Source organism: Acipenser ruthenus, chromosome 11 (genome assembly GCF_902713425.1).
Source record: "Acipenser ruthenus chromosome 11, fAciRut3.2 maternal haplotype, whole genome shotgun sequence".
In the NCBI taxonomy this organism is placed as follows: Eukaryota; Metazoa; Chordata; class Actinopteri; order Acipenseriformes; family Acipenseridae; genus Acipenser; species Acipenser ruthenus.
The window spans coordinates 2,131,431-2,157,892 of NC_081199.1; the positions used below are offsets into that span (position 1 = coordinate 2,131,431).

At 47.4% G+C, this 26,462-nt stretch overlaps 2 protein-coding genes across 4 annotated transcripts in view; one reads left to right on the plus strand and one right to left on the minus strand.

Moving 5' to 3' along the window:
* LOC117973322 (paxillin-like) overlaps nucleotides 1–26,462 on the plus strand; it is a 45,363-nt gene that overhangs the window by 15,347 nt on the left and 3,554 nt on the right. Inside the window, exons 2-10 of one of the 3 annotated variants that reach the window (XM_034925275.2) lie at nucleotides 8,037–8,260; nucleotides 8,577–8,665; nucleotides 10,057–10,196; nucleotides 11,875–12,070; nucleotides 12,817–12,970; nucleotides 14,330–15,208; nucleotides 15,820–16,083; nucleotides 16,667–17,086; nucleotides 17,603–18,775. In XM_034925275.2, coding sequence (XP_034781166.2) covers nucleotides 8,037–8,260; nucleotides 8,577–8,665; nucleotides 10,057–10,196; nucleotides 11,875–12,070; nucleotides 12,817–12,970; nucleotides 14,330–15,208; nucleotides 15,820–16,083; nucleotides 16,667–17,086; nucleotides 17,603–17,725 — 2,489 coding nt within the window. In that variant the 3' untranslated portion in view covers nucleotides 17,726–18,775. Of the gene's footprint in view, nucleotides 1–8,036; nucleotides 8,261–8,576; nucleotides 8,666–10,056; nucleotides 10,197–11,874; nucleotides 12,071–12,816; nucleotides 12,971–14,329; nucleotides 15,209–15,819; nucleotides 16,084–16,666; nucleotides 17,336–17,602; nucleotides 18,776–19,807; nucleotides 19,979–20,202; nucleotides 20,377–21,520; nucleotides 21,603–22,183; nucleotides 22,333–26,462 lie in introns of those variants that run through there. The other 2 variants (XM_034925276.2, XM_059032801.1) reach the window with 2 other exon arrangements.
* LOC117426628 (zinc finger BED domain-containing protein 4-like) lies at nucleotides 23,422–26,116 on the minus strand. Its single transcript, XM_059032802.1, has 2 exons — nucleotides 25,750–26,116; nucleotides 23,422–25,139 (listed from the first exon to the last, which is right to left on the minus strand). The coding sequence occupies exons 1-2, from the start codon at nucleotides 25,894–25,896 to the stop codon at nucleotides 23,490–23,492; spliced, it is 1,797 nt and encodes a 598-aa protein (XP_058888785.1). The 5' UTR covers nucleotides 25,897–26,116; the 3' UTR covers nucleotides 23,422–23,489.

Sequence of the window (26,462 nt, forward strand, 5' to 3'; positions counted from 1 at the left end):
TCCCTGCTGCATGGCACTGATCTTTGCACTGCCCTCCCCTCCCTGCTCTGCACTGCCCTCCCCTCCCTGCTGCACGGCACTGATCTCTGCACTGTCACTTGAGACTGATGGCCTTCGTGTTCAGCTCTCCCCCAGGCAGCCCCAGGCTTGTCACACAATCCACAGTGAAAGCTGCTTGGTCTTTTTAACCGCTAGAGTTCCTGATCTCTAATTCAGTGGAAGCCACGTACTTGAAATTCCACTTTTTAAAGTTTTAGACCTTGTTTTGCAGTAGAAGTCGGAGAGTTCTTTCTCAGACGAAGTGTCTGAAGTACAGCTCTGAGGGAGTGCAGTGGAAGTGTGATGCTTTGTGGCATGTGGCGCTTCCTTCCTGTGGTTGCCATGTTAGCCTCTTTGCTTGAAAGACCAGTCACTTTGAGGTAACGTGTTCTTGGGCGTGTGGCTTCAGTGGAATTGAAGAAGCAGAAGCGTGTTCATTTTCTACATATAAATTGCTGCTGTGCCAGTTGTATTTAGACCCTGTTTGCAGTGTTTCTGGGTGTTTTCACTGCAGTGTTGCACTCATCGTTTCTTCATTGTCTTAGTTTGCTTGCTTTCAGGAATGGAAGGGGATGCTTTAATTTGCATGTAGACAAGACAGCAGAAACAGAGCAACTGTTTCTATCTTTTTTCTTTTTTTTATTAAATGGCTTGCACTGTTTTAAAACAGGAAATATTCTAGGCACATATTTTGTCTGTGACGAGTCGTTCTGCACCAGGATATACAGCAGCTAGCCAACACATTGATTGTCCTTGATCAGTTCCTCTCTTGCGCTACAGTGCACTGCATTCTTCACTGCTGTGGCCCATGCTGCTCTCCAGTCCAGTCTGGTTTGCATCACTTGAAATGTGAAGCGTTTTGAAACCATGTACAGTGGACTGGAATCCTGTTGAGTAATTTGATGCGATGGCTGACTACCAGCATGCCTGCAGCGGTTTGGATTATAATTAAGTAAGCAGGTTAGAGAGGAGAGAGAAACAAACAGAATGAATAAGCATTTGAGCTGTAATGGGTGTCTTGCACAGTAGAGGTTCCCATTGAAAGTGTCACAACTGTACAAAATGAACAACTAACCATAACCTGGGTGCGCTTGTCATAAGCACACAGCAAACCACGCTGCACACAGCAAACCACGCTGCACACAGCAAACCACGCTGCACACAGCAAACCACGCTGCACACAGCAAACCACACTGCACACAGCAAACCACACTGCACACCAGTACTTCCCCCATGGCTACACCTACTGCAATGTAAGTCTTTATAATCTTTATAATGCTTACCTGACTGTCTCAATCTGTTGCCACTTATTTTCTTAGCTTTTTGAAATTCCTGAAATTCCCTGTCCCTCTCTCTCTCCACAACAATGCGGTGTTGTGTGCCGGCACCCCTTTGTGATCAGGCCTGTGTGTTAGCAGTGAAAGGAGCGCAGTGTTTGCTCTTGAAAGCGCCTCGCCGCCCCCTCCCCTGGTCGGGACCCCGCTTGTGTCAGCACGGGCGAGCGCAGGAATGCAGGGAATGTCCTGGGACGAGGCTCCCATCTGATAGTGAGCAGGGGCGGGCTGCTGCACAGGGAACACGGGCGATGGCAAGATAGAGGAAACGATGCGGACTCGAGCCCTCTGCCCGCTGGCCCTGGAGAACCAAAAGCAACAACGAAACATTTCAATCTTGGATATTAGCTGCTTTTTGAGCTCCCTGCCGTGAAGTCAGAAATACATAGCAAGAATCGCTTGCTTAAAATGCAAAACGGACGACTTTGCAACTTTCTGCATTAACGCAGAACTAAAAAGGTTGAATTTCCTTTTCTGACCTCCTCGATTCATAAAGAGCTCACTTCTCTGCAAATAAAGCTTCGATGTGATTTGGCCTGATCTGCCTGGCGTGCGTTCTGAGTTTGGAGGGCTATTTGTGTATAAACCAGCTGCGGTCTGTTAATGATTTACAGCTTGGCCCTCCTGATTGAGAGCTCTGTGCATTCCCCACATGTTTAGTCCCTCTGCCTTGAGAGGTTTATCTCCTGAGTGCTCAGCCTAATTGAAGGCTGTGTTGCCGACCTCCCCTGAGTTCAGGTGCAGCATGCCAGCCCATTGCTCTTTCACCAGGTTTGCAGATTGCATTTTACGAATGCCTGCTGACTGATCTCAAACACTACCGGACGAGTCCCAGCACACCAGTAGGGGCTTTTTTTTTTTCCCTCATGGTATTCTGTGTTTTTTGGCCAGAGGTTATTTCAAGCCTCGCCTTGTTTTATTTGTTGCATAACATTTTCGCTCTCATGTGCTGGGGGAAAAATGCGAAGGGACACCCCATTAGGTTTGTCAGAAAAACCACAGTATTACTCTAGGTACTTGTCCTAATTTCTGTGGTCAGTTTACCTACTCATTTTTCAATCGGAAAGCCTGGACTAGGTGCAGAAACCATGCTTGAAGTCCTGGAGCCAAAAGACCAGCTTGCATCTGCCCTGGGCCAGTTGGCTTCACAGCAGAGGGTGAAGGAAGAGTTCCAGGTACAGTAAATGGAGCTGAAACACAGGGAGGACTGCAGCCTAGCTGACCACGCCAGGGTCTGGGTGTCCTGTCCTGTCCTCTTCCTCTTCAAAAAAAAAAATTTAAAAAAAGCAAGCGCCTCCTGCTTTAACTCAATGCTGCCACCTTTAGGATGATCTGTAGAAGTAATCGAAGAGGACACTGTTTTTTGCATTCTTAGTGGCTTACACTATACAGTTCCCATGAATAAAACGTGTGTAGCCAACAATTGATAGGGTTCATTTCAGGACTCAGTGGTGTATTACTAGCTAGATAACATGATTTGCTTTTGATTGGTACAAGCAGGAAGAGAGAGAAAGCGACAGTCTCCTGCACTAACTAATCCATCTCCTGGGGTAGTTTAGAGTCTGTGTTCATTACTACCGGAGTAATTTTACCCTGCATTAGCGTGGCTAAGCCACTTCAAAAAATAATGCAACCTAGTTTTTATATATATATATATATATATATAATATATATATATATATATATATAATATATAAGGGTATAAAATAAAAAAACGTTAATTTTATAAAACTGGAACCAAAAAACTAAGTGATGTATTTCAAAGTGTGAACCACAGTTGTTGTGTTTCACATTTGGGATTTTTTTTTTAATTCATTATAAATAGGAGTTTGATGATGAATGATGCTCCAACCCTCAGTTCAGGCAGTCTCTGTGTTGTGAAGAACAGAGTCTGAACAGCAGGGGGCGCCCTGCTGGTGTGAGGACCGAGGTTCCTGTTTAGGACAACTATAAAAAGGAACCTCTTGTTATCTCTGTCAGAGCTAGACCTGGCCTGCAAAGCAACTCTCTAAAAACAGGAAACTTAAGAAAGGGGAAAACAGGGTAAGTTCATAAAATTACTAAGTAAAAATCGATGATTTAATAAAATGAACAGTACAGCCACAGCTGATATAGCCTAATGTATTATTTATTAACTAGAGTGCAGTACCATGTTCATGGTGTAAGTTGCGTGAGTTTCTTTATCTGTGTAATGTATGAATAACTTGCATGTGTGATTCACGATGGTTTATACCAGGACAGTGCTTGACCGTGCCTCTCTTGCAGTTGTGTAGAAATCGTGAAGGTTTTTCAATAGCTGTTCTGCTAATTCTTTGGTGTTAGGCTGGACATTCTGGACATTTGAAAAGGGAATAAGATAGCTGGAGTCATTCCAGGCTTCACTGTGAGCTTCGTTCCACGCTTGAGCTCAGTCAGACACCAGTTACCAGTCTTGTTTGTAGAAGTGGGTTCACCTATTTCAGGTGAAGTGTGTTGCACTGTAGTTTGGGCTCTCCAGTTTGATCTCCTTGTACGGCTGCCATTCAAAACCATTGAAATTGAAATGCTCCTAATCCAGCCCACTCTGCACATGGAAGTCATTGTTGCTAGGGTTTTATCTGAAAAAGAATCTTGTTCAAATAGTTTTGAGGTTTACTGTACCCTAGCGATAGTATTGGCTACAGTGATTCAGGAGAAAAGGGCTTGTCGTGTTTGTGTCTCTGTGTGAGTGTCTCTGTGCGCGCTTCAGTTAAACAGTAACTTCGTTGCTTGTTGACTGGGAAATTTTTTTAGACACAGTAAATCGCTGTTTGCTAAGGTACGAAACACAAAAAATGTACTCTGTCATGAATATTTAGCAACCTAATTGCCGTCTACCAGAGCTGTGATTCATGCTGAGCTCCCCCAGGTTACTCCTCCTTCACAAACTGCTAGTCATGCCTCTGCCTGAGACGGCTGGCTCGGGGAGTTTCATGTTAGTCTCGTGTTTTCAGAGTGGCGAGCTGAGCTACCTGCACCAGGACTCTTCCAGTGTGAGGTACGAACGGCTCTCATGCAGGGCTGGGATTTCCATTGCTGTGAAACTGTGTGTGTGTGTGTGTGCGTGTGTGTGTGCGTGCGTGCGTGTGTGTGTGTGTGTGTGCGTGTGTGTGTGTGTGCGTGCGTGTGTGTGTGTGTGCGTGTGTGTGTCTGAACTGCTAGTGCGGTCGGACCTTACTGCTGAAGAGATTACTTAGTAGGGTGTATGCGTTGGATCTGGGTGTGTGTCTGGAAAGCATAGATTTATTTATTGCTTTCCTTCATCAGTTAGGCTGTTGAGTGAGCATCTAGAGTACAGTACTGTACCCCTTTCAATACAATCTGGAGTTTGGATACAGAGGAGGTTATGCCCACCAGAGCTGATGTTGCTGGAATAATGTTGGGGTGCACTTTGGCAGTTTAGTTTTGGTAAAGGGGTTTAGTTAAGGTTTTCATGGCTTAGAATGTGTATCTGCTAATATTGTGGTAAGAGATTTCTTTAGTTTCAGGATTGGAGTCTCTGCTTCGGTAACCTATTGACCTCCTGCTAACAGCAGAGCAGGGCTGTTTCTGAAGGCTTGCAGCTGAACTGAAATCCTGCTTTCTGTCCTTCACACCGAGTCCTGGAGGGGACGGGTCATTTTCACACGGCTGAACAAGGCGGCACACAGCGATCTGTGGGTGAACCTTTGCTTTCAGGATTCTTGCTATAGGAGTCCTGTAATGGAGTCGGGTGCAAATGCAGCGGGCAGTGTTGTGTGATGATACGCTGCCGTTACAGATTCTGTGCCTGGTTAAAAGCTCTGAAACCTGGAATGCAGACGAGCTCTCTTGCATTGCGGTTAAGACGCTTGCTTGCGGTGCGTGAGGTTGTCGGTTCGCGTCCAGCCTCCACACCGTTACACAAACGCGGCTCTTGTGTCTCACAGAAAAGCAGGTCGTCTTGCGAAAGACGCGGTGCAGGTGTGATGAAGATTGTGATGTCTATGTGAGGTGTGGCTGCTGCAGACTCCACACAGCACAATGGTTACTTCCCATATGAGATGATGAAATATTGATTTCTCGCATATACACATTTCAAAAGTCTCCTTCCTACCAACTGTGGCAAGTTCCAAGCATTTCCACACATCCGTGTGTGTGCTTTGCACCGGCTGTTACACGTGTCCGGTATTATTGAGCTTAACACGTTGCTAGCTGTGGTGATCTGTGTGTGACACTGGCTTAGTTCTGGGCTGCTAAAGGAAGAAGACCCTCCCTTTCCCCTCTACTCTGGGCTGCTGCTGTAGTAATAATGCACGCAGGTTGGAGGTTTGTGCTTTTCAGCCCTTTCTTTTTTTGGTTGGTGGAAGTGGTTTCGCCGTATCCAGACTCTTAGACTCGCTGTCATGTCTGTTGCTGGCCGTTGCTTGTGGCAGTAAAAGTAAGACGTTTATACTTGTGTGAAGCTGTTCGGAATATGATCAGGCCCTGATAAAAGGGTGAATCATCGCCTCCCTCGCTGAAGGAGCAGGGCGTGAATGCATTGCAACAGGAAGAGATACGAATGCACACAAATATTTCACAGAAATCCAACTGGGACGGGAGGGGAGGGGGGTCCTTCTCTGAATCATGAAACACTTCAGGCTTCTTTTTTATTTTTTTTTATATATATATATATATATATATATATATATATATATATATATAAGTCTGCAGAATTTAATACAGCTTCACAGAGAGGACAGGCACTGTTCTGCATGCTGTCCTACTGCTCCTTCTCAACATGGCCAGACTCCAACTTCCATTCAAAGCGCAGCGTTTGCACAGCTGTCCTCCCATGCAATCGGGGGTTCAGGTTCCTAAATGTCATGAGACTTGGCCACTATCCTGACACCCCCTGCCTGCACCAGCTATGTATAGCCTGCGGTACTCTGGCGGTACTCTGGGGGGGGGGTCTGGAGCAGGAGCCTCGGGTCTTGCCAAGCTGTGGAAGTTGGAGAGCTGGGTCTGTAATGAACAGGTGGCATTGAGGCCCCCTTTTACTGCCTTCCTTCTGCCCCAGGATCCTCATTACTCTCCTCCGCTGTCCCCTTGATCTCTGACCCTTTGCTTTATGAAACTTGTCTTGTGCAGCGCTGCTCTGAGTTCTACTGAACCGTTGCACAGTCCAAATAAGTGGTGAACTCTTTGTGCAGTTAGCGCTCGTACGTCATTCACGTGAATATAGGACTACAGTATTTGTTTTTCGTTGTAATGGGGTTTCTTAATTGAACGCATTCACCGATCTGCACCTTGCCTGGTCTGTTGCGAGGTTGCAGACAGCAGATGTTGCAATGCGAGACTGATGCTTGGCAGTGAGAGTCGTGGGGTAGCTGCCTGCTGGGTTCAGTGCTGTGCTGCTGTCCTCAATCTGTACTGCTACAAGAAGTACTGGAACGCTCCAGAGCCAAGCGAAGATGAATTATAACCTTGGCAGGCATGTCTGCGTTCATGTGTTATTTAAAGAAAGTCGCTTCAGGGTTGGAAATAAGACTCCTGTTGCATAGCAGTTTCACCCATTCCAGGTTTTAATACAAGCCATAGAGTACAGGTAACAAGCTTGGGTGTTTCTTATTGAACTCCTAGTAAAACCAGGAATGGATCAAACTGCTAGTCATGTGTTTCAATTCCAGATAAACCTGCTATTTCAAAGTACCTTATCTCTTTCACACTATAAAAGGCATGACCTGCTTCAGCAAACGAACGTGACTGGGTTTAGGACTGTCGTACTTGACTTTGATTTGAAAGCTTTTACCGAATCAGATCCTTCACAAAGCACCTTTCAGCTGGGTGTTCAGTGCTGGGGCAGGGGGACGTGTGATTCATGAGGTCGTGTTCAAGAATTCATGAGCTCATTCAACTGCTTGTTTTATTACTTACACTACATGATGCTCAGATAAGTGGAGAGTGAGCAATGAGATAATGACATTTAACTGTTTAAAATGACACTGTACAGTCCCACAAACTGCCACGCTGACAGCTGGGGAAAAGTACAGTGAATACCTCACATGTTTATATTGGCTGATTCCTGCAAAATAGCTGATTCCTCTAAAGTTTACTTGGGTTTCATAAACACCCAGCCTCATACAGATCACTGTTCAGTGTAGAAACCAATAAGCGTGCAGGCAGGGTGATTTCGATATCTCCTTGTGAGAACGAGAGAGAGATTAAAGGGAGTTCAGGGTGTGACGGAGATGTGCAGCTGCAGTGCAAGGCAAGGGGACTAATCCAGCCTCCTGCCCTGCCTCGGAGCTGCCACAGTGCTGTTCTAAATGGGGCTGCATCTGGTGAAGTGGAAAGGATATCGTTTCAAAGAGCAGTGTCATTAGATTCTGACATCCTGATGGAATTCATGCGTTTAACAGAGTTCCACTTAGTGTTCACAAGTACATTGCATCGATCTGCCAGCAGCACAGGGCTGGGTTTTCATGCTTTGATGAATGAGGATGGGTTCAGCGCAGCAGCTGAAAGGGATTATTTTTATGAGGTTAACAGTAATACATGCACGTAGGTAGCTGGGTGCACAGGACTTCAGTCTTTTAAATGCATTCTTCTGCCTGTACGCAGTGTGTGCTCTGGTTATTTCTTGTAAAGGGTCTTTTCTTCCACTCTCCTCTTTATCTTGTAACGTGTTTTCTTTCCATCCAGACGCTCTGTTAGCTGACCTCGAGTCCACGACCTCCCACATCTCGAAGAGGCCCGTGTTCCTGCAGGAGGAGACGCCCTACTCCTTCCCCACCGGCAACCACACCTACCAGGAGATCTCGCTGCCCCCCCCGGTGCCCCCCCCTCCCTCCGCAGAGGCTCTGAACGGGAGCGTCCTCGACCCGGCGGACCCGTGGCAGAGCCCAGCCAGGTTCACACCCCAGCAGGTGGCTTCTCTCAGCTTCTCTCAGCTGTGGTACAACACTGGAACTAGTCCTGCAGTTGCACACAGAAACCCTGTTAGGAGAAGTCTAGCTTCATATTATTTTAGATCTGCTGCAGTAACAGTATATTACTTTCAGGGAGAAGCTGGCTGGGTGTACATTTTTCAATGGAGTAAAATCTTCTCCTTCTCCTTCTCCTTCTCCTCCTTCTTCTTCTCCTCCTTCTCTGTGTGTGACTGTTAAGGGTCACACTGACTTGTCTGAATATTTCATCGGATGGGTTTGTGTGATTTTGGGTTTTTCTTTCTCTCCCCCTCAGCCTCAGGCTGTGAAAAGCGTCGCCTCTGTTTCACGAGAGAGCAGCAGCCCTCCTCCCAGCCGCCCCAGCGAGGAGGACCACGTCTACAGGTGCGTATGCAGCGCAGGACAGCGGGGCTTCCTCACGATATAGTGAAGGGGCATCGCTAGGCTCTTCCCTCTGCACAATTGTGTCCCATTCTCCCAATGCATTAGACTTGGGAGCACTCTTTGGGTGGGTAAGAGAACTGAAAAACCTCAGCTGAGCAGTACTGAGAGCACGAGTATAGCAGGCAGGTTCAGCTGTAACGGAATCCACTTCTTTTAATCAGCCCAGGCATGGAAAGGCGGCTCCCATTGCATAGCAGTTTGATCCAGTCCTGGTTTTACTATGAGTTTAATAAGACACACCTGAGCTTGTTACCTCTACGCTGTGGATAATCAAGCTTAGAGTAAAACCTGGAATGGGTGAAACTGCTATGCAATAGGAGTCTTATTTCCATGCCTGCAGCCAGTGCAGATTTTTCAAATGCATCCTGGTAAGGAGTGCAGCAGTGTTAGAATACGATTCCTGTGTCTCAGCCTTGCACTCTGAAGAGGAAGCAGCCTCGCTGCTCTGTCGCTGTACTTGGTGACAGGGCAGCAGTAAGCAGGAATGTTTTCGTGTTGCTGGAAGCTGATTATGAGCAGGCATTTTGTCAGGAATGTGTGTGTGGGGAGGGGGGGAGGGAGGCTGGTTAGTTTTATTGAGGATGACAGCAAGCCTGGGTTATCTTCCCAGAGTGTTGTGATTTCCACAGGCAGTTCTGTTCTGCAGCCAAGTGTTTTTACAAAAAAACATTAATCCTAGTTAATTGAACTGGGCCAGTTTCATCCTTCTGCGTTGCTTAGAAAACCCCAGTAAAGATACACAGTTAATACTGTTTTGTGGACTTTGTGTTTTACAGTAGGCTGTGATTCCGTTAATAAAACATTGCATTCCCATTGCTAGTCACCCGACACTCTCTTCTCTGTCCTTTTAGGTTTCGGAACATGCCTAGTTTTGCACAATTACAATGTTTTTTACATCACAAGATTTTATGACTTCATGACATACACAATACACAAACTCATGACAATACACAGACTTCATGACATACACAGTACACAAATCTCAATTCAATATTGTCGTTTAGAATTTCCTTGGAGCACACAAACATAATGTCTCTGCATGAGGAGTCTTTCGCTGTATTTCTTTAGCTGGGATCTGGTACCATACAAATTGAAGAGAGATTTTCTACAGCCTGTGCTGTGCAGTAGGGTCACTGCATGCATCTCATGGCCCTAATCAATGTTTAATAAGCTGTTTGTAAGGGCCGGGCGGATTATTACTCTAATGCACACTGGTGATGATGTGGGAAGTAATTGCCTTGGAGAGGCTGTGGGCAGCCCCTCTGTACAGCGCATGGGCGTCTGTCAGTGTTTGAATGGACTGCCTCCTCACTCCCTTCTCTTCTCCGCAGTTTTCCCAACAAGCCAAAGACTACTGATCCCTCCCAGGCAACCATGAGCTCGTTCCTGGGCAGCAACCTGTCGGAACTGGACCGTCTCCTGCTGGAACTGAACGCTGTCCAGCACAACCCGCCCTCCTTCGCCACCACAGGTACGCCTCTCGCTGCTCTACTGGGCTTACTGTATACATGACAAGAAGTGGAGACCTGAAGGGAAAGGAAGACCCTTTAACTGGTCAGCTCAACCCCATACAATGAAAACAAACTCATCATGCATTTTATATAGCTGTCTGGCATTAGCATTATTTATAGGTGTATGATATATACGTTTGTGCTCAAAAGAGGCAACTTCTGTTTTCCGTACCTTTGTCGAGGGAAAGTGTGTTTTGAGAATACAGTGGAGGTGCTTGTAGGCTTTTGATGCCATAGTAACTACACTCATGTATTTATTAAAGTGCTTGTGATGTCGTTTAATGATGATGTAATGATCTGCTATTGCTTTCTGTGTAACCCTTCAGGCATTGTGGTATTGAGTCTGTTCATCCATTTATGTTCCTTTATTCTTCTGTATTGTACAGCTAATATAGAGCAATACTGCAGCCTGCTATTTCTGTATGTTTGTTTAGTAAACACTAATCCCCGAGGGCTATGCCACTTTGCTGATGTTTTGAGGCTCTGGTGCTGTCAGATGATTGCAGATTTGCACCCTGTCCTCAATTCTGTTTTTAATGAACGCTGCACCCTGAGACTGGCATGGTAATGAACTCACTGCTGTGATCTCAGAGGAGGAGGAGGAGGAGGAGGAGGTCGCTGCTGCTGCTGCTGCTGCTGCTGCTGCTGCTACCGGAGTGTGTAATTAAGTGCTGTTGAAACATGCCCCTCTGGGTATTGCATTTCCTAACAGGGCTTGCAATGTCTTCACATTCACTTTACTTTGCTGCTCCTGCCTTGAGGGAAATGATTTTGCAAATTGATGATTTCTATCTAGAGGACAAACTTTAAAAAAAAAATGGTTTTTGATTCCAATAAACAAACAGATGGGTTCTCTGTCTGATTTATACTGGGCAGGTCCCAATTTGCATAGTTTGTAAACCCCCTGTTTTTCTGAAAAAATAACGGCAATACCTTTTTGATATTCATGAAACTGTGCTTCCATGAGCTAGCAGCACTAAGTCTGCAAGGATCTGCAGCTGAACAGGAAGATGCGAGGAGGCGTTTTATTAGGAGATCTCTGCATCCAGAACAAAAAAACAAACTCGCATAGTAATCATAAAGATGACTTCGCAGTCACAACAGGTTAGTTCTCAACAACAAAACGGAAGTCTTTCTTCAGAAATAATAACCTGTTCTAGCAGGGCAGGCTGTGGTTAAACGAACAGTCTGGAGTGTACAGCGAGTGGCTTGTGTTTCTCAATGCTGGAGCCACAGTAATGAAAATGAAGCACATGTCACAATGCACCCACGTCTGAAAATGAACAAGTGGCAGGCGTTGAAGAGGTATACAGCTCACGAGAGAAGTACTCTCATGGGTGCTCCTTAAGCAGGGGTGCGAATAAGACTCCTATTGCACAGCAGTTTGATCCATTCCTGGTTTTACGGAGTTTTAATAAGACACACCTGAGCTCGTTACCTGTACTCTGTGCCTAATCAAGCTTGTATTAAACTCTGTAATGGGTGAACCTGCTGTGCGTATAAAGTAAGGGTGGAACTTCGTCACCCCTGCACACTCTGGGATAGCTTTGCTTTTGGTTCTGAACAGAAACGCTTTGGGGCAGTGTTTGGAGGCGCTCTGATGCCTTTTAACCTGTGGTACCTGTGTTTACCCTGCAGAGGACACCCCGCCCCCCCTGCCGTTGGTCAGCACCACCCACTACGGCGTGCAGGAGAACGGGGGCTCGGCCGGCAAGAAGGCTCCCCCTCCCGCCAAGGAGAAGCCGAAGCGCAGCGGGGGGCGCGGCATCGAGGACGTGCGCCCCAGTGTGGAGAGCCTGCTGGATGAACTGGAAAGCTCTGTCCCCAGTCCAGCGTGAGCAAAACAAACCCTATAGAGAGATCTGTCTATGATTACCAGATCAGCTTTATTTGAATTATTATTATTATTATTATTTATTTCTTAGCAGACGCCCTTTGGATCCTGTGAAATGCAGTGATGCTAATGCAGCCTTTTGGGGGTTTCTTTCTGGCAGTAGAATCTGTACTGGTAGTAAGAAACCCCAGAAAGAATGCTGCCTGTGTATTTGTCAATCAGTTGATTTAGATCTGGCTGTGTCTAGATCTATCCTGATTGAGTGCTGACTGGTTCTGGCTGTGTCTAGATCAATCCTGATTGAGTGCTGGCTGTGTCTAGATCTATCCTGATTGAGTGCTGACTGGTTCTGGCTGTGTCTAGATCTATCCTGATTGAGTGCTGGCTGGTTCTGGCTGTGTCTAGATCTATCCTGATTGAGTGCTTGCTGGTTCTGGCTGTGTCTAGATCTATCCTGATTGAGTGCTGGCTGGTTCTGGCTGTGTTTTAGATCTATCCTGATTGAGTGCTGGCTGGTTCTGGCTGTGTCTAGATCTATCCTGATTGAGTGCTGGCTGGTTCTGGCTGTGTCTAGATCTATCCTGATTGAGTGCTGGCTGGTTCTGGCTGTGTCTAGATCTATCCTGATTGAGTGCTGGCTGGTTCTGGCTGTGTCTAGATCTATCCTGATTGAGTGCTGGCTGGTTCTGGCTGTGTCTAGATCTATCCTGATTGAGTGCTGGCTGGTTCTGGCTGTGTCTCTGCAGGCCTGTTTCGGTTGCGGTGCTGCAGTGTGATGTGGGGGGCGAGGGGCAGCGCGACACCCCCACCCAGCAGCAAGCCCGGATATCAGCCTCCTCCGCCACCCGGGAGCTGGACGAACTCATGGCCTCCCTGTCTGACTTCAAGGTGCAGAGCAATGTGAGTGACCTGCCCAGGCTGCAGCTACTGGCTCTGCTGCAGGGATCCCCCGGCGGGGAGCTGCGTCCCTGGAGACATCCAGTACTGCGCACTCTGCAGTGTGACGTGCATCCCCTCACCCACTTACTCAATGTGTAGTGCTGCTAGGACAGGCACTCTGCAGTGTGACGTGCATGCACTCACCCACTTACTCAATGTGTAGTGCTGCTAGGACAGGCACTCTGCAGTGTGACGTGCATCCCCTCACCCACTTACTCAATGTGTAGTGCTGCTAGGACAGGCACTCTGCAGTGTGACGTGCATGCACTCACCCACTTACTCAATGTGTAGTGCTGCTAGGACAGGCACTCTGCAGTGTGACGTGCATCCACTCACCCACTTACTCAATGTGTAGTGCTGCTAGGACAGGCACTCTGCAGTGTGACGTGCATCCACTCACCCACTTACTCAATGTGTAGTGCTGCTAGGACAGGCACTCTGCAGTGTGACGTGCATCCACTCACCCACTTACTCAGTGTGTAGTGCTGCTAGGTTAGGACAGCCCTTATCTCAAGAGAATCGCAATCTGGGGATATAAGAAGGTGCCTTTCCGTGTCTCGCTATCGAAGTCACACTTGTACGTATAGTTTGTTGTGTGAACTGTTCACACTCTTAACCACGGGTCTGATGGCTGATCTGATCATTCAGTGCTGTTAGGATCTGGAGCTGTGTAGGAACGTCAATGTTCACAGTGTTTGACGCATGTCTATTTTAACACTGACATTATATTGATCTGTGTGGTTTCCTGCTCAGGTCCACGTGCTAAATTTGAGCTGTCTGCAGTATTTATATGGTAGTCATTTTAGCTGTGAACGTTACGGAGATGATGCTGTGAATGTTTAGTTAATGTCATGGAGTGCAGTATGTTAACAAAGGGAATCTCTCTATTGTATATCGCTGCTTCGTTGGTGTTCCTGGCTTGTAGTAATCTAGTACAAATCTCCAGGACCTGGCTGTGAATGCAGAGCTTATTGAAGTCAAACTACTGAATAACCAAAGTCTATTTATTACTCGTGAGAGCGGTCTGATCAGACTGACGGTTGCATTGCAAACAATGCCATTTGTAATCTGCTGCAGCAGATGTGAAACGCACAGCCTCGGTTTATGGTAGGTGTGAAGTGCACAGTGTAAATAAAGCATAACACGACCGCTGGAGATGTGGGGGTTGGGGCTGTTTTAGTTTATTCACACCTGTCATGAGAAGTGTGCTGACTTTTTTTATAGAGTCACTCCCTTCCATTTCTTTTTCTCAACTGCTATCCTTTTCTTTTTCTTCTTGTTTTTATTTGCATTATCCCTCCCTCCCTTCCCTTACCCCAGCCTAGCTCCTCTGCCTCCTTGGCCTCCGAGCCTTTCTCAGAGCAGGATCTCGCCAGCTCAGATCTGATCCTTGCAGACGCTTCCACCCCCTCTCCTGGAACCCCGAGTTTATTCGACACCGTCCCTCCCAACAAGGACTCCTCTCCCATCCCGCAGACACCCAGCCCCCTGGGGCCGCTCCACATCGATGAGGAGGGCAGTGGTGCGGAGCACCCCACTACCCCCCTCGCTGGCATCTCCAAACGGGACCCCGAACCTGCGGCTTCTCTGCAGCCAAGGCAAGGCAAGCAGACAGGCAGGGAACTGGACTCTGACGTCATCATCGACGTCTCCTCCTCCATGCTGTCATCCAGACTGGAGTGTTTAGTGGTACTGGACAAACCTGATCCGCCTCACACCGGCCCGCAGGGACAGGTCAAGAGCGAGGGCAGAACGAGGCAGGAAACCACGGCCAGTACCTTGGAGCCAGCTCGGCTGCAGGGGCAGGTCACCTCTGAGCTCTGTGCTACGTCGGAAACATCAAAAGAACACGAGGCATCCCTCGACGAAGCCCTGGATAAGCTGCTAGCAATGGGGTTCGAGGAGCTGGAGAGAGAGGACCCCCACGTGGAGGAAGAGGTGCAGGAGATCTACGAGGAAGCCATCGTGGCCACGGACAGGAGAGAGGCGTTCCCGGACACCGCGGGACTCCAGCAGCTTCCTGTGAAGGAAGAGGAACCCAGACCGACCCCACTGCCCAAAGGGAACAGGGAGGAGGAGGAGAAGAAGCTCCGTGAAGCTGACCGACTCGCACAGCAGCAGAGCCCAGAGCCGGAGGAAAACTTTGAGCTGCCCACGGCTCAGCCTCCGGTGGTGGAGAGGATCTCCACATCCAGCCAGGCAGGCACAGTGCTTGAGCTTGGGTTGCTGTGGATGGACTGATGCATAGTTTTCATATCTAGAGCTGCACTGACTTGCGCATGGCTTGAAATGACCGGTGTGGCATTTAGTGTTGTGCTTTTACTATTTATGAATAGCGTTTATAAATTGGACTTCCGAGATTGCTGTGTATTGAGATCTTTAGTCTACCACAGTGATGTTCTTTCAGGTTGAAATATTTAAACTCCTCCTGCAGTGCATGCCAAGAGGTTCGGTTACTGATTGGAGCAGTGGCAATGGCATGCTTCTTCATTTGTATTTACAGTGCATGCACAGGTTCTGCAGGCGTGTGTTTGCAACACTCGGTATCCTTCAGAAGTGCTCCCTCTGGATTAATATGACTACCAGCTGTGCTGACTCGGTAGGGCTGGGAATACTGATGTTTGGACAGCAGTGAGCTTGGCCGTATGGGCAGCAGATAGAATGCTACCATGCGTTTTCCAATGAAAGCGTGAGCAAACGAGTCTGCTGCACAAACCAATGAGCATGCTCCCGACTGGACCGAAGCATGGCGTGCTTTTGTGATCCGTTCTTTGTGTGATTGACGGCAATGCGTGCATCTGTGATCCCAGATGAAGTCGTTAATCAAGCGGACGAAGGAGACGTCGAACGTGCACCCCATGTTGCGCGAGGACGCACCGCGGCGCAAGCTGGGCCCCGTGATCTTCCACAAGAGCAACTCCCAGGACAAGCTGATCGAGGAGCTGCAGGGTAAGCTGGGCATCGGCAGGCAGGAGCGCTGGAAGGGCCGGCAGGAAGACTGGCTGACGGAGGGGGTGATCGTCACGTCCACGCCGCTGCGCACACGCCAGGACAGCGGCCCCGGGGGTCAGCAGGTACAAAGGGAAAGCTGCTCGGATGCAGCCCGGCTCCGGGTTCAGATAAGAATAATTACAGTAATAAAGGAACGAAAAGAACTGTGCTTCTGATTGGGTTCGTTGTGTTGGCTTTATGATTTGTATAAGTCGGTGGATGCATACATATTGTGATCACGTTTTCTTGTTAGTTTCTTAGTGTAGACGCCAAGGATAAGAGTAAATAAATATTTGGCTGGATTATGCAGCGCATCAGCAGACAGAAAACAAACATTTAATCACTTTCAAGATAATGTCTTTCCCAGTATCTGTTGGCTTTTTTAATCCCTAGAATTCTAAGGTTCCATTTTTGCAGTACAAATATGTTTATATTGTATTTCATTGTTCAACTAGAAGAGTTCCCTTGATCAAGTGAAAAACTCCAAATGAACCAGCTGCAATCATACAGCATAAAAACCTGAAGAGTTGACAGAATGACAGCTCAGCCCTGGATCTCTGGCTGTGACGGCTCAGCCCTGGATCTCTGGTTGTTCTTCCTCCTCCTCTCAGCTGTGGCCTGTGTCTGTACCCTCTCACCTTGTCTGTGCTGTGCTCTTTCCTTTAGATAATAATGCCTCCAGCATCTCCCGTCCTGCAAAGGAGAGCCATCCCTCCTGCAACCTCCCCTCCTCCCAAACGCGCTGCCCAGGAAGTGAAAAAGTGCGTCGCGGTCAAAGAGTCCCCCTCTCCCCTTCCCCTGCCTCCCCCTCCTCCGCCACCTCCCCCTCAGCCCCTGTGGGTCCCCTCCCCTCCTCCACCTCCCCCTCCTGCCCCCAAGCACCCCTCTCCCCTCCACCAGCCCCCCCTGCACTGGGAGACCTCTTCAGATGACTACCAGGAGCTGCTCCTGCTGCAAACGCCCAGGCCCCCCTCCCTCTCCCCCCAACCCCAGGAGCCCCACATAGAACCCCCCCTCCCTCAGCCCAAGACCACTGTCTCTATCGCCTGTCAGACTGACGACGACCCCATCTTTCCTCCAATGAAGGCATGGACTCCTTACTCATTCTTCCTCTTCTATCATTTCCTTTCAGTTTCTCGTTTATTCCACGCTGTGTTTTATTTAGTCACTGTCATTTCTATTCAGAGTTTGGCTTTAGTCATTGTGATCAGACAAGGTGGGGTTCACATGATTCAGAGATGTGATTCTGTTACTTGTAACCACCTCTATGTATTGTATTCATTCAGTACATTGTAGTTTATTTGTACCTCACACAGATAGTTATGGTTGTAAATGCTGTGCAAGTATAGAAACTACAGATGAGTGTTTTAATGGTTTCAACTAATCCTGATTGTGTAAATAAATACAAACCCAACACTTGCATGTATTCTCAGATAGTCCTAGAATGACATCGGGCTCCTATAAAACAAGTCCAATCAGGTGCTGTGTTATGCAGTGCTGTGTGTGTTTTTGGCAGTACTGTACGAATTCTTTCTAGGAGTCAGGCTTGTGTGAAGAAGCTCGTTTCAGCTTGTTTGAGCAGCAGTGTTCCTCTGCTTCCAGACGATGTTCTACCCTCCTCGATCCCGGCACCCTGATCCTGTCACAGCTCGCCCCCCTTCCAGCCCGCCCACGGTGGACAAGGCAGGACCCCCCTCTCTCTCTACGCATGCTTTCCGTCGTTAACCCTTTGATTGCCGCAGCCCAGCGGGAGCAGTTTAATCGTTGTGTTTGTGACGGGTGATGCGGTGTGTTCACTAACCTTCAGTTGTCGGGAGAGTTGGAGGAATAGTTTTCTCTGCCTGTGTTTTCTGTGCTCTGTTTAGAAGATCTAAACAGTGTTGGATCGAAACACAGTCTCTGAACTAAAGAAAATGCCAGCTTTTTTTTTTTATGTATTTTATCAAAGACGAAAAGTCACACTTTTTTAAGATGTTGCTTTTTGCCATCGTTGAATGATTTTAGCAGTGGCGGTATTGAGATCCACGTGGCTCAATTGAAGAGATTACTACTCGAGTGGCATTTTTTAAATAGTTGTAAACCTATTACATTTTTTAACTTGCTTTTTGTGCATCCCCTTCTTAATAGTATTGACTGGATTGTGAATGCAGCGCAGTGGAGAGACCACTCTGTTTCTGAGAAGTGGCCCAGGAAGCAGTCTTCTTTGTGTGTGCGTGTGTCTATATATAATCTCACAGGATGTAGAGTCATGACTGGCAGTCTGCTGCTTCTGTCTTTAGTCCTCAGATGACACCCTTATTTTTTGCTCTTGCATTCATCCACTCATGATCTCAATGTGCAATCCTGCTGAGGCGCTGAGCTACCACCAGTCACTGTTTTTTTTTATCCCAGATTATTACTGTGTTTTTTATTTCCATCCCTGACACACAATGCTCGCTCCTATTTTGTGATTTAGTGAATGATCCTCGTACAGTACAGTGAAGTATAGCTGCTGTACAATTTCCTTTCAACATGAATTGGCTGAATTTGTGAAATAACAAGGTAGCGCTACAAAGAAACTTGCTCAACGTGATGAGAGGCTGTTGTGTTGATGAAGTGACTGCAGGGCTGGAAATAAGATTCCTGTTGCAGAGCAGTTCGATCCGTTCCTGGTTTTGCTATGAGTTCTAAGGCGGCACACCTGAGCTTGTTACCGACACACTCTGGTTAATCAAGCTTGCAGTAAAACCTGGAATGGGTGAATCTGCTTTGCAGTAGGAGTCTTGTTTCTGATTGAATGCTGTGGGTGAGCTGCTGTTCTCTTCATGCCTGTCTGAACCTCTGCTGTCTTGTCCAGTTTCTCCAGCCGCTGGCTCCCTCTCCTCCTCATGTTCCACACCAGCGGGCTCCGTACCCCGGGAGGGAGGACTGGTTTGATTTTGTAGATCCCTATGCCTCTCCTTCCCCCTATCCATATGGAGAGCTTCAGACACTTGATCCAAACGTGTGTATCGACAGTGAGCCGGCACAATGAAATCCTGTACTGTGTAGAGCTGAGCAGGGCTGGCCAGTATCCCCACTTTAATTCATTCATACATGCATACATACATACATGCATGCATACATAACTACATGCATACAGGCTGAATATAAATATAGATCATGGTCCTGGAGAGCTATTCCACTCCTGGTCTTTGTGCCAATCCTTTTATAAACTGTTTAATTGAACCTATACAGACCCTGCTGTAGTTAATGGTCTAATGTTATCTGTTAAACCTGGAGTGGAATAGCCCTCCAGGAGCGTGATTCGACAACCCTGCCCTACAGTATGTCCGTTCTCTTTGTCAGTTTGGTGACTCGGTTCTTGTCTCCCCCGATTGCTCTGTAGTGTTACTCCTTGAGGCATCATTTTCTGTCTTTTCTCTTGCTTATTTTAATCAGACATTTATATTGAAATCAGGATTGCTTGAGGTTTTGAGTTTCTTCATTGTTTCTTTAAATTGCCTGAAGGTTAGTGTAAATAACAAGGGCTAGTGTAAACCTGTTTGAGACCGTTCTCTTTAAATAGTACACATAACTTTATGCTTTATACAATATTCAACTGGAAGTCAGATTGGGTTAGATTTACTGTACATGTAAAAATAACATGAATATACACTGTAGGACTGTAAAGAAACACTTCACTAAATACTATTTACATCGAGAGATGCAAGTATAGACCATAAGACTTGCTGTTAACTAGAGGAGTCCTCTGTATTGAAGTGCTTGGGTATGTATAAGGCTGCTTGCTGTTTCTCTGACCTTGCTTCCTCTGTCCCACCCCTGCAGATCATGGCCCAGGGGAAGGGTGGCGGGGGGTCCCCCCCAGCCGGAGCCCCCAAAGCTGGGAACAAGCTGGACAGCATGCTGGGCAGCCTGCAGTCTGACCTGAACCGGCTCGGGGTTCAGACCGTAGCCAAGGGGGTGTGTGGAGCCTGCAATAAACCCATCGCAGGACAGGTGAGCAGCCTGGTGTGGCAGGTTCATGTACCGCACGATCCGCAGCTGGCTGTGAAATTCAACCACTTCGGTGCAGGAAGAGAAACTGGAGTCCGTGTGTGTTTTAATAATGCTGACCGGGTCAAATAAACATGCCCCTGTAATGTAGAAATATATATTGTGCTTGTCTGTCTCCGGGCTCCAGCTCACTTGCAGTGTCGCTCTCTCTCACTCACTCTCTCCAGGTGGTCACGGCGATGGGCAGGACTTGGCACCCGGAGCACTTCGTGTGCACCCACTGCCAGGAGGAGATCGGCTCCCGCAACTTCTTTGAGAGGGACGGGCAGCCTTACTGTGAAAGGGACTATCACAACCTCTTCTCCCCGCGCTGCTACTACTGCAACGGCCCCATCCTTGACGTGAGTCCAGTGTGTGAGGCGCGGGTCCATTGCTGTTCATCAGCCCCGCTGGGATGCGTGTCCCAAGCATGTGCCGCTTGTCCTATTGTCGTGGAACTTGAGGAGGACCGCATTGTGGCACAAGTGATTAAGTGTGTCGTATGTATAGTGCCTGTCTGAATGTTATGCTAGTGTGTTGTTTTTTTGTGTTGTAGTAGCTATAGAATGAGAAGAACTTGCCCAATAGTTATATAACTTGTAAGTGACATTGTTGTACGTTAAGAGAATGGGGATCTGTGGTATATGAGGGCCTCCTGGCTGTCTGTAACACACACAGGCAGGTCGTTGTGATCCAAGTTTTCAGGATGGCTCTTGAATTTGCAGCCTTGTCTGTGGTTGAATCTCACTGTCATGCTTGTTTCATACACAACAGAAACTAAGTTAGAGTGGATTGAATGTCTGTTCATGTTGTTATTAAATAAGAGTGGGCATGACGACTCCTAATGCAGGAAAAGCCTGGGTCTGGGTTTCATATCTGATCACCGGGAATGATTCAGAGTCTCCCCTGTGTATCCATAGCAAGTGTCCCGGTACTGCCTGCTAAGTGGCATTTTAAAGTGGCTCAGACAGGCAGACAGTGTTTTTCAGGAGCGGTTTATAGATTGATTTCTGTCCCAAAGGATACGTTAATCTGTAAAGCAGCAGCAGCAGAAATCGTGTTCATGAGTCACTCACTTCAGGAGGTCTTGTTATTGAGCAGCGAGACTCTGCTGCCCACAAGGGTCTCTTCTTAACAACCCCCTCCCCCCGAAAGAACAGCACAGGGCTGCTCTTCTCTCTTAACAACCCCCTCCCCCCGAAAGAACAGGAACTCCATTCCTGCAATGTGCTGGAGAGTCCCTCCATAACTGTGTAACTATGTAACTGCCTGTCTTTATTTTTGCAACTCGCCACATAATGAGTGTGATACAACAGAGCACTGTTGACACTTCCTGTTTCATCAGACCTTGTCTGTTCTTGTGTTTTTCAGCAATGTTGACCTTTGAGATATTAGTGGATTCGATTTTTAGAATGCCTACACTTGGCTTGTAGCTTTAGCTTCTGGTTGTATCGTATTTCGTTATTGGTTTATTTATTCATGTTTGTTATTTTTTTCTTCTAACAGAAAGTTGTGACCGCGCTGGATAGGACCTGGCACCCGGAGCACTTCTTCTGTGCCCAGTGCGGAGCTTTCTTTGGTCCTGAAGGTAACTGCAGATAGAAATCCCATGCTCCAGTACAGTCGAGCTCTTTTGAATTGTGTGACCTCGCAGCTCTGCTAGCCAGCACACCTCAAGCCTTGCATTCGGTCCTGGGCTGTCTCTCGCAAACGGACGTGATTTGTGGTTTTGAGATTTTAGCACCGATGTCCTCCGATGCAGCCATTACCTGCAAGATAATAGAGCACATTGAGAACAGTGAGAGGGCTTAACGAGAGATCCATGCCTAGGATGTGAATGCCCTTGTGAACAGTGTCCCGAGGTGAGAGGGCTTAACGAGAGATCCATGCTTAAGATGTGAATGCCCTTGTGAACTGAACACATGTTTTTGTGTATAACCTGATTATCAGAAGAGATCTGGAAGGTTTGGAATGTCCACTGACGTCCATCCAGCACACTGAATCCTCAGGACAGGGAGTGAGGGACTGCTGTGTTGCCGAGCTGCACTAGAAGCCTTCCTCCTTTCTTTACGTTGATCTCCTCTTGTGTATTTGTTTACAGAGCTGCACTAGAAGCCTTCCTCCTTTCTTTACGTTGATCTCCTCTTGTGTGTTTGTTGCTGTCTGCAGGGTTTCATGAGAAGGATGGCAAGGCGTACTGTCGCAAGGATTACTTCGACATGTTCGCCCCCAAGTGTGGAGGCTGCGCTCGGGCCATTCTGGAGAACTACATCTCGGCTCTGAACTCGCTGTGGCACCCCGAGTGCTTCGTGTGTCGGGTAAGCAAGAAGCCAGCATCACATTATCACAGTGTCACAGCATCTCTCCACTCATTAGCATCACAGTGTCACAGCATCTCTCCACTCAACAGCATCACAGTGTCACAGCATCTCTCCACTCAACAGCATCACAGTGTCACAGCATCTCTCCACTCAACAGCATCACAGCGTCACAGCATCTCTCCACTCAGCAGCATCACAGTGTCACAGCCTCTCTCCACTCAACAGCATCACAGTGTCACAGCATCTCTCCACTCAACAGCATCACAGCGTCACAGCATCTCTCCACTCAGCAGCATCGCAGTGTCACAGCATCTCTCCACTCAACAGCATCACAGCGTCACAGCCTCTCTCCACTCAACAGCATCACAGTGTCACAGCCTCTCTCCACTCAACAGCATCACAGTGTCACAGCCTCTCTCCACTCAACAGCATCACAGTGTCACAGCATCTCTCCACTCAACAGCATCACAGCGTCACAGCATCTCTCCACTCAACAGCATCACAGTGTCACAGCATCTCTCCACTCAACAGCATCGCAGTGTCACAGCATCTCTCCACTCAACATCTCCTCCAACTGGGTAGCTGAGCTCGAAGCTCCCTCTAGAGGGGAGAGACAGGAATGCTGACTTGCACAGCAGCAAGCTAGTACACTTTTTTTTTTTTGTTCTTCTGGCATTTTAAATAACTGCTGTATTTTAGAGAAAGTCATCTGCTTTAATAAACTATTAATTATGTCAATCTTGCAACAAGCCTGGCCAAAAAAAAGAAATATGCAATTAAAAAGCTTGGAGCTCATCGCTTCTTCTATTGGATTTGATCAACCTGGGATGGATTTCTTTTTAGAACATTTCACAACAGGGTTGAGTACAACTGCATTCAAATGCGTTTTGTATGTGTAAATCTTACACACAGAAATGCAAATAGAGATTCTGCACCTCCAGTTGCACTTAAAGACAAGCGCAACTATAACTTTGCAAATGCATTTGCTAACGTTCGAATTGTGTGAACAGATATGACACAACCCATACGATTCATTTTACATGCAAAATGTTTATTGATCTATAGAAAAGTACTGATCAACCTAGATAAATATAGATCCATACATGCACAAGTCATTTGGACACTGTTCCAACGCCCTTTTCTATGTTACAGATTTACACCAAACCACTGTTAGCCTTAATAAACATCAAAGTTTCAAAGTTGCTGTCAGACAGCCTTGTCCTCTCCGGGTGAAAGCCCTTGCCAGCAGTAGAGAACAGCCTCTGTACAGGGGCAGAGGAGGCAGGAATACACAGGTAGTGCTGAGCAAGCTGGGAAAGCCGGGGGAATCGGTACTGGTTGCCTTTCCAGAATGCAAGCGGATCTTGATTGTAGGGGATGCAGGGTTCTTGTAGGTAGGTCTCCACTTCTTGGGCATGTGGGCTGGTGACATCAACCTGGGGCTCATCTTCAGAGAAGGGGAATATGCAGCTTTTCTTGCATGGAGGGGGAGAAGACTCATCTAGCTGGAGATGTGAATCTATGGTGAAGGTGCTGGCCAGAGTGAGGAGGTCCTCTTTGAGGCGTGATGATTGGTCACTTTCATAACAGCAAAGCTTCAAGCGTGGATCCAGAACAGCTGCTCTCTGATAAGGGGTCCTGTCCTCGTACTTGGACAGGTGCTTTTCAGTGGAACTCATCAGGGCAGTCACAAGCTTGCTGTTGTACTCGGATGGGGAACGGAGGTGTCTCTTGATCCCACGGATAGAGGGTATGACCAGGCTAGCTGTGACAACTCTGTCTCCCTGTATCCTGTCTTCAACTTCCTCAAAGGGGGTCATGATGCTGATGAAATCCTTGAGGATGAGTCTGTCTCTGGCAGTGAGGGGAGCTGTATCTAGGGAGTCCAGCTTCTCCTTGTCGATGCTCAGTACACTTCTCGCCCTCTTGAGCTGACTATTCCAACGTGTAGCGTTGGTGGCCTGGGTCTTGGGCTGCTCTTCCAGGAGGTCAGTGGCTGTTGTAGACTCCCGGATGTGGGCTACAATAGATGAGACTTTGGCCAGGACCTTGGTGGTCTGTGTCGATGACTTGAGTCCGTCCCTCACAACAAGTTGAAGTGAGCGTGCAAAACAACTCTCGTGTTGAGGCAGGGATTCCAGGAGACTGTCATCTGACACACTGTCGCCATCCAGATCACTTTCACTGTCACTGGAGTCCTGAGAAGCTTGGGCTTGTGGGTGGAACCCTGGCAGGTCACAGGCTTGGCCCACGGTGGAAGCGTTGTCCATGACAACACTGGCAATTTTACTAGATATGTTGTAGGCGGCCACAGTTTGCTCGTAGTGCTTGAGTATGCTGTCAGCTGTGTGTTTCCCCTTGACACGTTTGCAGGCAAACAACACTGTCTTTAGGGCGTAGTTGATGATCATGTGACCAGTGACGCCCATGTAGGCAGATGCCTTCTTACCAAACCGTAAAGCAACAGTCAGGCAAACACTCTGGGCTGACTTGACATGTTCCTGCAGCTTATTGTGCAGAAGGGTGTGCTGCTCCCGTAGCAGGGAGTGGACAAAGTGCTGCCTGCTGGGGATGTTGTAGGCTGGTTGGGTTTCTTGCATGAAGGCGTAGAAGAGGGAGCTCTGCACGAGTGACACTGGCAGGAGCTTCCCGGCTACAAGGCTGACCAGAGCTCTGTCTGCCTGCATCTGACGAGGGTCAGTGCTGCTCCATTTCTCAGTAGGTGTGGTGAGGGCGCTCAGAAGTGGTTTCCGCTGTTTGGCCTGGCTAGATGTAGACTCCAAGGGTACCGAGGCGTGCTTTCTCTAAAAAAAACAAAAAGAGAAGAGAAAACGATATGTGAAGCACAACTGCATAATATTCACTTCAGCTGACTGAATTGATCAGGCACAAAAGGTGCAATTGCAGATTTGGGATGGGCCGGTATAAAATGTCCACGGTGCGATACCCATTAAAACAATACCACGGTAACCTTAATACCGCAGTCTACAGTACACCATGCAAGTTATACAATGAAGGATTACTAAAATGGAGAAATGCTACTGTAAATTACTTAAATTACTGTCATTCACAAAAATCATTTAAAAAAAAAAAAAAAATTCCTTTAAATGCTGTAAACTTTTATATTTTACTACAACAAAAAGCTGAAAAATGCATAGGAATTTCTTTTTTTTTCTTTATGTAAAGACAATCAGAATTTTTCAACTTTAAAAGAACACCCTTAAGTTTTGTTCTTTTGTCTCAGCATGTATTCTATTAAGATCTGTCCTTTACTCAAAACAACGTGGAGCTGCAGTTTGTGCCCCTAACGACCAGTACCTGTGTTACTTCATGTCAGTACATGTCATTTTACCCGGCAGCTTTCCGTTGGTAAAAGAAAGGTTTGTGTTGCATAACAAGGAGACCATAACTTACCTTCATGTGATTGAGGAGGTTGGAAGTAGCTTTTCTGTTGAAGCTCATTTCCACTGGGCAGTGCTTGCACTTCGCCTTACACACCGCCTGAGCATTGTCAGGTATATCAAAGTGCTCAAAGATCACTGAAGCTCTGCGTTTAGACATGGTTCTGGCTGTACTGTAGTGCCGGGATATAAATAGAGGCTGTTGAGCAGTGCAAACACAGCTAGCTATCTCTGTCTCTCTGTCTCTCTGTCTCTCTGTCTCTCTGTCTCTCTGTCTGTCTATCTGTCTGTCTGTGTCTCTCTGTCTCTCTCTCTCTCTCTCTGTCTCTGTGTCTGTCTGTCTGTGTGTGTGTGCGTGTGTCTGTCTGTCTGTCTCTTTGTCTGTGTCTCTCTCTTTCTCTCTGTCTGTGTGTCTCTCTCTCTCTTTCTTTCTCTGTCTCTCTTGCTCGCTCTCAAATGCAAATAGCTTCAAATGCAAATGTATTTCTGGATCCTGTTTATATGCAAATGAGGGGGCACATGTATTTGCATTTAAATGCAAATGCTGTTGCACTTGAACCCAGCCCTGTTTCACAGTAGAAGCCATCTGGATTGAATGCTCTTTTGTTGAGCTAATCCTGGGACTGCAGTGTCTAATTGTGTGATGCAATCCAGGGTGTTTTTCTGCAGTGCTGTAGTAAGAATCATTGTGGTGGTTGGGGTTGATTTGATTGGAGCCCCTGCAAT